We start from the raw sequence: 13,884 nt of genomic DNA, 5'->3' as shown, positions 1-13,884 counted from the left end.
CGAATTATTTCATTTTCGAATTAACGAACCTTGGGAATAACGAACCCTTCTTTATTTTCGGAATAACGAAACTTCGGAATAACGCCACAAATGTTCGGTTTGACGAACCTTTTTATTTTTCTTCGGATTAACGAACCTGTTTGTATAGGGAATTTGTGTGCTTCGGATTAACGAACCTTCGGAATAACGTACCTTCGGAATAACAAACCTTCGGAAAATCGAACAGCACCCGTTGTTTTGATGACAGTTCATTATTTTTCGTGTTTTCCACCAATTCAGCCAATGGCTTGAGACAAGAATACAAATTTGAGGCTGCTACTGACATTATACTTTTCAATACACTGTATAAACTTTAAAAAAATGATGATTAGTTATCTGATTAAGATTGCAGTGGTAATGCAATCTGTTGTGAGTTATTATACAGAATATGAGTGTCAGTGATTGAACAGCTTGTAGGAAGTAACAGGACTCGTGATTTAGTATAGCACTCTCATAAAACAGAAAACATATCGAGGCTCAGAGCAACAAGAAAAGAATAAGGCCGTCAATATACAACAAATAAATACTTGCATTGAAGACATTATGCACATACAAGGAAGTCCACATAAATAGTTTTGCAAACACATACTTCATTGAAGTGTCACATAATACAATTTAGGAAATAATATCCGTTTTGTTTTTTCCTGGATTTCCTTAACAGGAATATGCCTGCATTAATTAAGATCAAGATTCACTGCAAAAAGTAGGTCTGAAAATAATTATGATAATTCGCTGAAAATTCCTTGAATAATATCAGCAAGGCTTGTGCTATCATACACCATGTATTGCATGTTAGTTATGAACATTAATTTTGTCCATATTCTTTCGAAATAATATGAAGGGTTTGTTTGCAAAAACCGATAAGTCCACTTTGAGGATTTTGAAGTACGATCTCTGTCATAAAGTACAAAATAATTCCTTTTAAATGATACATTGTTCACTACATAAAAAGGTTTTTTTTTAAAGTAATGGTCAAAAGAAGCGAAACTTTTCTTATTATTCTCGTTATTTTTCTTGACCTTTAATCGCAAATATCTCTATTTGGCAAATATGGACTTATCGGTTTTTGCAAACAAACTCTTCATATGCAAGTACAGTGTGTACAAATTTTAATCAAAACCTCACTTGCAAAAGGCAGGAAAAGATCAAGCCAGTTCTTTGATCGACTGCCGCTTGCAGCTTATTCGAGTAATATTTACGTACAATTGAGGGAAATAAAAATCGAAACTTCCTAAAAGCGTTCTTCTAGATCATGCTGGTGGAGAAAATCCATTTTCACCTTCCCAGGATGTGTGCGAATGATATCTGAATTTGATAAAAACACATTTTTATAGCATAGGATCTGCGCGAAGAACAATAACATATTTGAATCTTGAAAACACTATCCGACGGTTGGCCAGATCAAAACGATCTTTATTTTGCCAAGATACATGTTTCCTTATCAATCAATCCATAATCCAGCAACCATGACAAAGCAGGCTGCTAGAATAGAACTTCCCATCACCATTAAGTGTATCGAAGCCTACGGTCAAAATCCGTGATGGTTGAAGGCTCTCGAGATTCTTCGGCTGTGTGTTTACTCACATAGATATCTGAATTAGAGCTGTACACAATTCTTTCCGGGCATCTCCGAATATATTCGAGTTGGGCATGCCTTCTCATTTCATACTGCCACGTTACCTTGTCTTTAGTGATTCCTTTATGACATCACTCTACGATAGAGCGATGTATAGATCAATATCCTCAGATGATACAAAATTCACAGTGGCAGAAACAAGGAGACAGTGCCCGCTAGATGCCTCATAGAAAAGTGATTGACAGTCTTCGGTTGAGAGACATCGTTGTGCACGGCGGATCGCAGAAAAAAACAGGTGTACTGTGTGGTGACAGATGACGGTGAGGGCGCTGTGTTTATTTTCGTCAAGGTGAAATATTGATGTAACTGTCTCATAATAATTGGCGTGTCTCCTAGATGAACAAAGTGAAAATAAACAAATATACGAACTAGAATTGAGTGGAATAGGCATTGACAAAAATGGAGCTGGCTGAGCAGATGAACACGCGGATTATGAATGAAAAAAAAAAAGGGAAATGGCTACAGTTCGTTATTGCGAAGGTTCTTTAGTCCAAAGGTTCGTTAATCCGAAGGTCCGTTAATCCGAAAATGTAACAAAGTATGTTATTCCGAAGGTTCGTTACGGACGCTATTTCATTTCAGATCAACGAACCTTCGGAATAACGAACCCTATCTTCATTGTCGGATAAACAAGTCTTCGGAATAGCGAACCAAATTTCATTTCTGGATTAACGAACCATCAGATTAACGAGCCTTCGGAATCACGCCACAAATGTTCGGATTAACGAACCTCCAGGTATAAGGATTATTTTTTCGTTCGAATTAACAAAACCTTCAGAATGATGAACCATGAGAGTAAAGAACAGCATTCAAAAATAAATAATAATAATAAAGTCGGTTTGTAGTAATGCTATGTTATATGTAACTCATATCTAATGGTTCAATTATCAATTCTCCTGTAGACCGGTCGATGAAAATGTGGTGAAGTATTAAAATTGTCGCGCTCGGGATAAAAGCATACTCTTTCATATTTCTATGTGCTCGATGAACACTTTTAGAAAATTATGTGAGGAGTCAGAGGCAAAGTTTTCACACTTCATTTTGTTTTCAGGTACGTTACTGGTTATTATAGGACTTCATTAAGAAGACTGTACATAATCCTGTTAGAAAAAATCATATATCATCCATTTTTTCTTAAATTTTTTAATTAAAAGCTTTTCAATCAGTTTTTAGGGTTTATCATTATAACTAAAGCCAGCTTGGAACGAAATTGCACTTCGAGACGACGCCCGTTCACTGAATTTGAAATGTATTAGATAGAATGCTAGCCATGGTATGATATACACAGGAACTCCAATGTGTAGCTCACCGGCTGTTTCACAGATGTAGGCAGAATTACTTTTACAGACCACACTGTCCCACTGGTAGGGAGAGGGCGCTATAACGAGACAATCTGTACCCTTGGTCATAGAACCATAGTTAGTATAATTCACTGTCTGGCCGTCCATCCACTCGTACTGCCCTCGTGTTGGTTGCGTTAGTCCAAGCAACACGTCACTGTATCCTGTCAAACCAATTTTCATCACGTGACTACTGAGGCAGAATTTTGTGTACTATGACGGCATAAGAAGTGTAAGTCATGAAAGTCCTTTGCAGTTGGCACACAGAGCATTAAACAAAATACCACAAGTGAAATTTCAATATTCCGTCACTTTACAATCAGGAAAAATAACTCTGAGCAAGACGTGAAATGAGGTAATACTAATGTTTAGGTTCATGGCGGCAAAAAAAAAAATCATCAACATTGAAAACATAATTAAATCTTATTCGTGGAGACTCTTTTTTTTTTTCACGAGAATCAGGAAATACAACATGTAGCAGGTTCCTTGTCCAGTACAAGCGCATGTAAAATTGCCCTTCCTAAACAGCTGAAATCAACTTTTAAAGAAAACTTCCTTGGAAAAAAAAACAAGTTTGAAATAATGAATTACAAAATGAGCTGAGAAAAGTTTCTAACTTTGCTCATCATGAGCTTGTAAACGGTAGCCATAATTACAAACTAAACCAAACCGTGACATTATTATGGTCATCAAACATGTATATTGATTGACCCGTGCGATATGATAATTTCAATTTTTCTTGTTCGAATCACTTTGATTACCTGTTTATGTGTTATATTATGTTGTACAACGGAGTCAGCTTACCAGCACTGTTAGCAAGCGAAATCACGTGTTCCCTCTCCCCACTCGATTCAATAAAGATAAGATGACTGTTGTTGAATCCGTCACAATGATCACGAGCCGAGTCACGGTCTGCCGCCGTCCCGCTGGTCATGTAACATGAGCTTCCGTAAAGATCGCTAAAACCTGCTGGACATGCTGCGAGAGTCATGAAATGATATCGTCATCAAAGACACCATCATCAACATATCAAATTAAAACGAGTTACCCAGCTTCATTTATTGAAGGCGAAAGGTGCCAGTAATCTTCTTTGTCTAATTGATGTGTTTAGTCGAGAGCAACTTAAAGTAAAAATAGTGCTGATTGGTAACATAAGCAATAGGTGCGATACACTGGGTTTGCGGTTCACTATGTGTAGTCCTTAGAATGACTGTTGGAATAACAGGAGAAAGTGGTGAGAATTATTGAGTAAGAGTATCCTTTCTAGAATGAGTGTAGTCCTGAAAAGGACTGTGAACCAAGAAAAAAGAAGAGTTTAGTTTATTTCCCGGTAAAAAGTCCTTTCTGAACTACACTCACTCCCTCCAGAAAGAATACTCTTACTCAATTTCTTACCTCTTATCCGACCTTTCCATCTTTCTCCTGTCATTCCAACAGTCCGTATAAGGACTACATGCACATGATGAACCGAAAACCCAGTGTATCTTATGTACTACACCATGCAAATATCTTCCTTCAAAAATGGACAAAGAACTATGGGAAATTATGTGATGTTAGACACGATGTTTGCAAGTATTTTAAAGCAAAAAGCAAAATACAACAACAAAGACAAAACAAATGAGAAGATACAAAAACCCAAACTTCGATTATTAGTTATCATGAATAATTGTTTACCAACATATCTCAACGACTGGAGCTTAAGGGCTCGGGTATCTTACCTTGAAGAAGAAAAACAGAGAATCAGAATCATGGGAGGGAGGGGGGGGGGGAACAAACAGTCTTGGAAATTTACGTACCCTGGTATGCTAATGTTGATAAGAATTACATTAAGGTTTACGCTTAGAAAGAAGATGATCTTACAGCAAAACTTGAATATTCCACAACCAGCATTACTTGCTTTGATAAGCAACTGCAAGTTAAGGGGTATATTAAGAGAAATTCATATTCCGAAACAGAGTGATGTCAATGAAGGCCTGTAAGATTGACTCATAGGAGAAAATGTACTTATCAATTAAAAAAATGACACGGGACATAAACAGAACACAAGTTTCACTCATGTCAGTTGTGTAAAGTTCGGAAAAGAACCAAGGGATTTTTTTTTCTTCATCTTCTTTCTTTCTTTCTACAGCACAAGTAAAATACTGTATTGATAATCAAGTCGACTGGTTCGTGACGTAGATTTTAAATGTATGTGATTTCTTATCAAAAATAAAACGTCGAAAAAAACCGTCATGAAGACCTCAAATCATCAGCTTGAAAAATCTTTACAAGACGCCTGGGTGATGGTTTGGTATATGAAGTTGTATGAGCACACGTTTCGCCGTGTCATATGTGTGCCTTGTTATTCGATGTGAAATACGGTTGCTGAAGAACAGCTGTCCAGCTGAAAGCACACTTTAATTTCCGTGTATAAATGAAATGAACTCGACTTAACTCAACGCTTCAAAGGCAGCTTTAAAACTCAAATTTCACGGTTGAAACAGAAAAGATTACAATGAAAGTTTTTTTCTTACCTCCTCCTACTGCTTCAATCTCACAGAAGACATGGTAGTTCATGGTACACACCTGATCATTCCATCTCCAACCAGCCCCACCCCTCATCCGTACACAGTCAGACCCTTCGCCATGGGGCGTGGCTCCATCCCAGTCAGTAAACGTCAGGTTGGTTCCATCTATCCACGTGAAGCTAAAGGCATCTACTTGAGTCAGCCCGATCCAAAACTCTCTGCTAGACGCTACGGTGCTGAGATGACTTGCTAACAGTGCCTGTTCCTTCGCTGATGTTATGGACACGAGGTTGGATCCTAAAGCATCGCAGGCTGTTTTCGCTTCATCTCTTTTCACCGAACTGGTGCTGAGGCTGTAGCACGATGAACCCACATTGATGAAGTTCGGTGGACATACTTTATGATAAAATAAGATAGAGACAATTTGGATAATATAAGAGAGTGGAGTATATCACATGATTCTGCGACTTTATTGCTTCACAGGAAATCGAGATCAAGATTGTCATTGGCATGATATCATTAACTTCATTACAGGAGAAAAAAAATGAAGGCCAGGTCACGAGAACAGAATTGTTGAATAGCAACCCACCCCCCTAAAAAATATGTATAAAGATAATGAAAAGAAAGAAAGAAAAGAAAGTCCGAAAATAGTTATCATGATTACAACAGTAATAACAGCAATAGTAATAATGAATCTAAAAATGATGAGACACATCTTCCTTTGCTTCTGTTTTTTTTCCTGCCAGTATTGCAAATGATGATGTTCCTTTGCAATTGACTTTGGTTTGAGGGGGAAAAATGAGCTTGCTGAAAGCATTGTTATTTTCCGCCATAAAATATAAAAAAATAAAATGTGACCCGCGACAACGGCTTCAGGCAAAAGTCGCAAGAGCAAATTCCCTCCTAGGACGGGGTACAAAGATTTTGACCATTACTTTTGTCGATTTCGTTTATTTGCAGAATTCGAATCTTGTAAGCACCCCATGTTGGATCGCACTCGTCAGTTTCGAGCTTCTTTCGAACGCCGCGCCAATATCTCTAGGGTTGCTACGGCGCAGGGTCTCGCATGCGATTGGCTGGTGCGTTGCATACATTTACATAATTCGGCTTTTAGGAGACACCAGTTGCAGCGTTTGGGGAATGCTTTGTCCACGCATGCACGATTGCAAGCTCCGTTGTTCTTGCTATAGTGGTTTATATACGCTCGCTCTGTAGTGCGTGCTCTTCGTTTGGCTTTCTATCCAAACTATTCTACCGCAATGTTCGACAATGGAAGTGAAACAAAAATCATGTAGGATGACATAATCGTGTGAAAAGAAAACTAGATATTCTCAAATTTGTCTACTTGTACATGTAGTAAAAATTATGACAGCAGACTGACTCAATGGAAGGTATAGATGAGAGGAAAGGAGCGGTCACATGTGACTAATTATATTCTAATACTACACGTCAAGATCGCACCAAACTAACGATTCGTGTTTGTTTGTTTGTTTGTTTGCTTTAATTTAATAAGCACCACCGAACAAAAGAATATATGCATGTCTTGTAAAAGCAAAACAAACAGGAAGCGTGACCCTTGCCAGCACTAGCAATTTTCTGCCTTCAAAAGAGTCGCCAATAATAAAGACAAATTGACCACAATGAAAACGCGATTTGTAATTGTATGGATTCGCCACCGCTCCTGTTATATGCACACGGTCACGGCGCAATTATCGTATTCGCATCTTGAAAGACGTACTGTAAACAAACCCGAGCGAAACGCATTGTTTTTCGGCTCCATACGCTGAGCTCCGAGGAAGATGCCCGGGAAATTTGACTCTCTCAGTGAGCCATTCAGAAGGCGATGTGGTTGCTAGGGGCGGAGCTTAACATCGATTGGCATCATCATGGGTGATTCTCCCCTCACATCGCCACTCGGACATTGTTTTTGAGAAAGAGGTGAATCTTCAAAGCCTGGTTTCTCGCAATTTTGTCAGGTTAACAACTTAAAAAGTGCATTATATTTCTCTTTCTATGCCCACTTAAGATGCCGAAGAATACAAGTGTTTTATATCAATGCAAAGCTTAGGAAATGAGCAATGTGAATCAATGAAAAAACGAATTTTCAAAATTCCCGACTTTTGCCTGAAACCGTTGTCGATGGTCACAAATGTTTGCTCCAGCAGGTTCAACAAGACTGTTTTTTTTATTCTTTCTTATTCATGTTTTGAACTTCCACTGCCGCTTGTTTCTAAAGGGGAGTTCCAAGCCCGTAATGCTATTACCTAGTTCGATGAAACCTATTCAATTCAATTCAATTCAATTCAATTCAATTTAAATTTAAACCTCTGCATAGAGTTTGCAGGGTGTATCAAATGTAAAAAAGATGAAAGACAAAAAAAGTCCAACTTTTCCTATTTTCGACCAACACATCATTATAGATTTTTCCTTTATTGTCAATAAGACAATAATGGATCAAAAATATTCAGTGAAACATTACTAAAACATATTGCTGTATAGGGCTGTAATGCCAATAACCTTTTATTTGACCTATAAGGGCTACTTAGTGATTTTAAATCCCCCCCCCATTTTTCCTTAGTTCTATTACGTCCTTGGTAGTTTTCCTGAGGAACAGAATACATCGAATCATTTATCTAAGTGTACCAAATGAAAATTGAACACTGTATATATATATATATATATATATATATATATATATATATATATATATTTATTTATTTATTTATTTTGGCAAACGTAACGCAAAACTTGATTGATCTGTTTAGCGAACCGTTCAGGAAACAATTTCTTCAGCTATATTTTTGCCTATTGTTAAAAGGGAATGACAACTGAAATCACTGAACTGGCACCCTGTTGTCGAGACTTCTGACACGATTTTCTTTTTTTTCCCCAAATACGATTTGCCTATAGTAGTGCACTGGGTTACGTGCATAGATATTGACTCATGTTGACTTTGATCTTCTTGTTTACCCTAGAATTGCGCGGGTTTCGTGACAGTACAAGGTTCAAGTCCAATCAAACTTAAAGTCCTACACCAGTTTCATAACTTACCGGCATACATCTCCAATTTTTTTTTTACTCCAAATTATCATTTATAACTAAAAGTGTCTGTTTTAACAGGATTTAAATCCCTCCCCATCAAAACCTCAGTGAAAGCTTCACGTCCACCATTGATTGGCGTCACTGAACCCATGTCTCGATGTATTTGTATGTAAGAGAAATTTATTTTGGAACACTGTAATGCACCTTTTTTGGGGGATAGGTGATGTGTTCATATCATTCATATATTACAAAGAGTAACGATTCTACCCTAACAACTACGAACGTTTTCATGAAACATATCAAAGAAACCCAAAAGTAACATCGTATCTCACTGTTCTTTGTTTGTCAAGTAAAATACAAAAATCTAAGTTGCCTTTATGTTGAAATGATGCAAACTAATTTCAGAGTTTAATGGCATTCAATTCAATTACTGCTAATAATGCAAAAAAAAAAGAAGAAAAAGAAAAAATGGGTCTGTAACAGAAAGCCTCGCCATTATTCAAAACATGCTTGGATACTTAAATAGAGTAAATATTAGTGTTCCCGGTTAATACTTTTGTCATTCAAGTTCCTATATTCAGGGCATTTGATTTCACACATTCCATGCTCTTAGCAATAACTCAGCAATAAAATTCAAAACCAAGTCATTCAAATTCTTTATTGGAGCATTTAAATTCATTAGAGGAACACGAATTTTAGCAAGTAGCATCAAATTGAAAATCAAATAAATATACAACCATGTTCCAAATAACTGCATTTAATCTTAAATCTTTATGTACCACGTTCACACGTCCGACTCAGTCGACGGCGTGCCAACTTTGCATAACATTATTCTGCTCAGCAAACAAAGCCGCCAAAACCGATCGATGAATCGCTAATCACTGCTTATCCCGCGGCACGAGGAAAGCGTTTCCCATGCTTTTGTTCCTCTCATACACGGCTTGCATTCCATGCGGTCATTGACTACCAAGCTGTATTCCCAACTAGATTTGCTCGTACATTCTAAAGGGCTTTTTACACTTGTGTTTCTTAACCCCGGACTTTCTCTGACCCAGGACTATCGTTAGTCCCGTACCAATTTTTTCAGCTTTTTACACTCGGCAATTAGTCCCGTACTATCTCTTGTCCGGGGCTAAGGAGAAAACTGACCTTTTTACACTCGTATTTCTTAGCCCCGGACTTTCCAAACCACATGAATATTCATAATTACGCTGTGTACTGTACACGTACACGCACGCACCGGCAGCACTTGATTACCTCGTTTCTGATTGGTCAGTGAAGGTCGGACTTCGTCTCCGTCGCTTAGCCCAGGATTATTTTTTCGTTCTGTTTACACTCACTTGCTTGGCACCGCAATTGCGGTGCTAACCCCTGCTATTTTGCAGGGCCAGATAGTACCGTACTATCGGTGGGGCTAGCCCACTTTGGCAAAAACGAGTGTAAACAGAAAGTGGGCTAAGGATAGTCCCGTACCAACGGTGGGGCTAAGGCCCCCCCCCCCCCCCCTTAGCCCCACCGTTAGTCCGGGGCTAAGCAAAATTTTACAAGTGTAAAAAGCCCTTAAGTTACTGTCACGGTTTTGTGTGCAAAAGTCATGCCTTTACAGTTATGTAGCTAGTGGTCATTCAAAAGAAAAAAAATTGAAAATAGATTCGTCATACATTTTATATCGAAACAAAGCTTAGGCATTCCTCAGTAAGTTTGGCTGTTATTATGACAATCTTAACAGAAATTTGTAGAAGTTATACAAATTGGAATAACAGAATACTTTCTCAAAGCATTACTATTTTCCTGTCTCAGAATAACGTGGCACACAGGGGGTTTCCACCGTGGTACATAAAGAGTTAAAGGAAACCTGATTTACTAAGTTTGAGGCTGTGTGTGTTTGTCCTTTCATTTGGCTTTGAATATATTCACATTTACGATGGATATTATTCATTTCGAAGTAGAGGTCCATCTGTTCGTTGACAATGAAAATTTAACTCGCACTGTATGAAGCTTGATCGCTCTAAAAAATCAAATTAAGCCCTCCAAGCAACCCCATCACTTAACTGTCGCGTGAATTGGAATGCACTAGTATGAAATGTAATGCTTGCATTTGGAATTTGAAAACCCAAAACAAATTCGATTTGACAAAAACAAAATAGAACACCCATAAATGAAATTGATTGCTCGGATTCTGAATCGGAATGCTCAAATAATTTCACGTGCGTGCGTTCTGTGATTTGAAAGCATATTAATGAAATGGAATAACAAAAATATGAAATTGACAGAAAATAAATATATATGTTTCCCAAGGCAAATCGCACTTCTTTCAGTCCATTTGATAGAAGATTAATTGAATTTATCGAAAACCCTTGTTATCGCTCAGTCCGTCCTTCAAAATTGCAACTTGTTCAGTTTAGCATTCGACCAATGAAATTTGCATACGTGGCTTTCGAATCCGTAAAAATTACATTCACATTAGCCGGTTCATTCACGTTCGTCATCACTCGCCGAAATGGATTTTTGAGTCATTCAATTTCGCAAATGGTCAGTCAAATGCAGAATATTTTCATTTAGATTTACGTCATGTTATTTCAACGTGCATTTCTATGTGAATTGCTTCATCCACATAGGCTACAGCTAAGCAGTGATGAAAGTACATTTTTGGACCCTATATAACTCTAGTCTGTTGTTCTGTAATGCCTCTTTCTTTCATGTACATGTCAATACAGGCTTTAATATACCAGCACTACAGATTAACTTCATCTTCATGACAGGCAAGTAAGATACAGACATATATCTGAAGAAAACAGAGAAAGAGTTATAGAAACATTTGAGGATTATAAACTTGACTTCCGTGAATTGGCCGACACATCCGGAACAAAGCGATCAACGGCCAGTATAAGTTGAGGCCACATACATCTTCGGGGAGACTCAATAAGCATAGAGAAAGAAAAAAAATATCGCCAAAATCTCTAAGATTAATATAAAGGTATGAAATTCAATGATGTTAAAAAAAAATATGACGAAAGAAACTAAAGAAAGAAGCAACGCATAAGAGATGTGCTAATTTGACTGCAGAAGATGAATTCGAAGGAACGAGCCCAGCATAAACGTGATCACGTGACTTTATCATTCTGAACTGAATGAACGAATGACGAAATGGTGCTTATCTTACGAATTTCAGTTGAACAAAAACATAATTAGAATGTGGTTGAATGTAATTCGAATGGTCCAAAATTAATCTAAATAGAGATTATAAAATTGAAATACCGAACTTGTTATCTACGCTAAATGTTGCTAATTTGAATGCAGCAATAAAGAATTGGACTGACAAAAGTGCGAAATTGGCCGAAAACCCCCTATACTACAATCTTGAGAGAAATAAAAAGACAGAAACTGAAATTCATAGACAAGAACAGAGATGGATGGATACATAGACAGACACGTCCATATGAACATTGACACATGCGTGACTACATAATATTATTATTAAAAATTGCGTTGAATGATACAAACTCGCAGAGCTGGAATAGAGGACTGGACAATGGAAAGCTTCCAGCTGACCTAATATCCAAATAATCACATACTCATCTAATCGCGTACAATGTTATCATAATTTCGAGTTCAATTTTCTTATATAAACTGGTCATTGTAAGGCAATTTGAATTTCATCATTACTATTATGATCATTATAACAGCATGCAATCAAGGCGGATTCGTGGGAAATGGTGAGATTAGTGCGTACTAACGTGCGTTTCATGCTGAGTGAAGTAATGTATAAATCCGGTATATTGCAAAATGATTTTCAAAATAATTCTGAGTATAAACTCGAATTGACTGCTTTATACTCATCTTATATAAAATAATAATAATAATAATAATAACTTCTTCAGGCTGTGAGCACTCCACCTGAATAGGGGATATAGGTCTATGGAATTACATATTACGTTAGCCTTTGACTACTCATGCAATGACATATCAGATTGGCCTTTGCTCACTAGAGTAATATACAATCTTTACGGTTTCAAATCACAAATGTCGTTGCTTGCACTACTCAAGATCATTATCATACACCAGTCGTGTGTAAATACAAATTTACGGTACCCCTCATTGGACCTTGAACTACGTCTACTATGAAAAGACAATAACTCCGTCAACGGTTTGCCAGGTGTACACGACATGATCTACGATAAAAGGGATAGAATGATACATTAGCAAGCGAACGGCTGATTCGCAGGAAAGAACGCAACACCAATACGTCTTTACTCAAATTCTCCTAAAAAGAACCCCAATTGTATCAAATTGATCGACTGGACATTATTAGATTGATCGACTTCCTTCCTCTGTTTTCAGGACTGAAATGATTAAAAAAAAAAGGATTACACAGGTTTTCCTGAGATAAGGATTGAGACGTGTCCTCGCTTCGATTACCATCAACTCTCAAAGTCTTGACTACCTGCCTGTGATGGATAGAAAATTCAGTCTCGTTCTGCTCTTGACAATGGCTGCTTCTATGTGCGGCTTAGCTGCAGAAGGTAAGTGCATTTCTGCACTTGTGTTTACATTGCTAGATGATACAAACTCAAGTAAGTCACTAAAAAGTGCGTATATTTGACTGTGCAGAACGAAACCATGCAGCAAAACAGTCCACGCACTAATTTGTGTGAAGACTGAAACATTGATGAAATGGGTCAACCTACACAATGTAGACAATCATGAGATTTTTTTCTTTTCATATTTTATGAAAGAGTAAGTCTTCTTATTACATTATCCCTGTTTCGATCATAAAACAAATAAATTCGTTTTTTTTCTTTGTTTTGGTAGAATAGTATAATTAGGTGCGTCTTCTACAGTTCCCTTTCATTCCATAAAAAAAACACCCTGTACACACTTTCAGCCATACACACTCTCCAACTTCAACTCAAATAACTTTAGAAGGATGATACTACTGCTTTGAAAGTTGGCATTATTCATAACAGAATGCGTTAATGATGCATGCTAAAGACAATGCCTGGTGATATGTTATCTCGCATATACCAGCACATCCCCAATTTTTCATATTCATACAACTCCACAAAAACCGAAAAAGAAAGTTTTAACACTGAGTGATAGATTTATTACCCTTCGCCGATCGAAGAAAGTGATTTTGAGGACATCAGGTCAGGACAACAATACGCATAGTTCAGCTGCACACAACATGCAATTGTAACTATACGATTCTCACTAAGATATGATAACCCTTTCAGGTAAGGTTGGCTGGGGAGGGGGGTAGAGTACATGATTTTGCCTTCATATACCTTTTTATCATTTAATTTTTTAGTGTTGCCACATG

General features: G+C 37.4%; 1 protein-coding gene across 1 annotated transcript; it reads right to left on the bottom strand.

Annotated features, from left to right (window-relative positions):
• Positions 1-1,270: 1,270 nt before the first annotated feature.
• On the bottom strand, positions 1,271-8,583 carry LOC139711952 (macrophage mannose receptor 1-like). The gene is made up of 5 exons (XM_071623799.1): positions 8,574-8,583; positions 5,529-5,918; positions 3,820-3,993; positions 2,985-3,179; positions 1,271-1,344 (listed from the first exon to the last, which is right to left on the bottom strand). Exons 1-5 carry the CDS (start codon positions 8,581-8,583, stop codon positions 1,271-1,273), a joined length of 843 nt encoding a protein of 280 aa, XP_071479900.1.
• Between the last annotated feature and the right edge of the window lie 5,301 nt (positions 8,584-13,884).

The sequence above is a fragment of the Diadema antillarum genome, unplaced genomic scaffold (assembly GCF_040938485.1).
Source record: "Diadema antillarum isolate AM-2024a unplaced genomic scaffold, OU_Dant_1.0 seq00001740_RagTag, whole genome shotgun sequence".
Taxonomy (NCBI): Eukaryota; Metazoa; Echinodermata; class Echinoidea; order Diadematoida; family Diadematidae; genus Diadema; species Diadema antillarum.
This window is presented reverse-complemented; position numbering and strand designations above follow the sequence as displayed.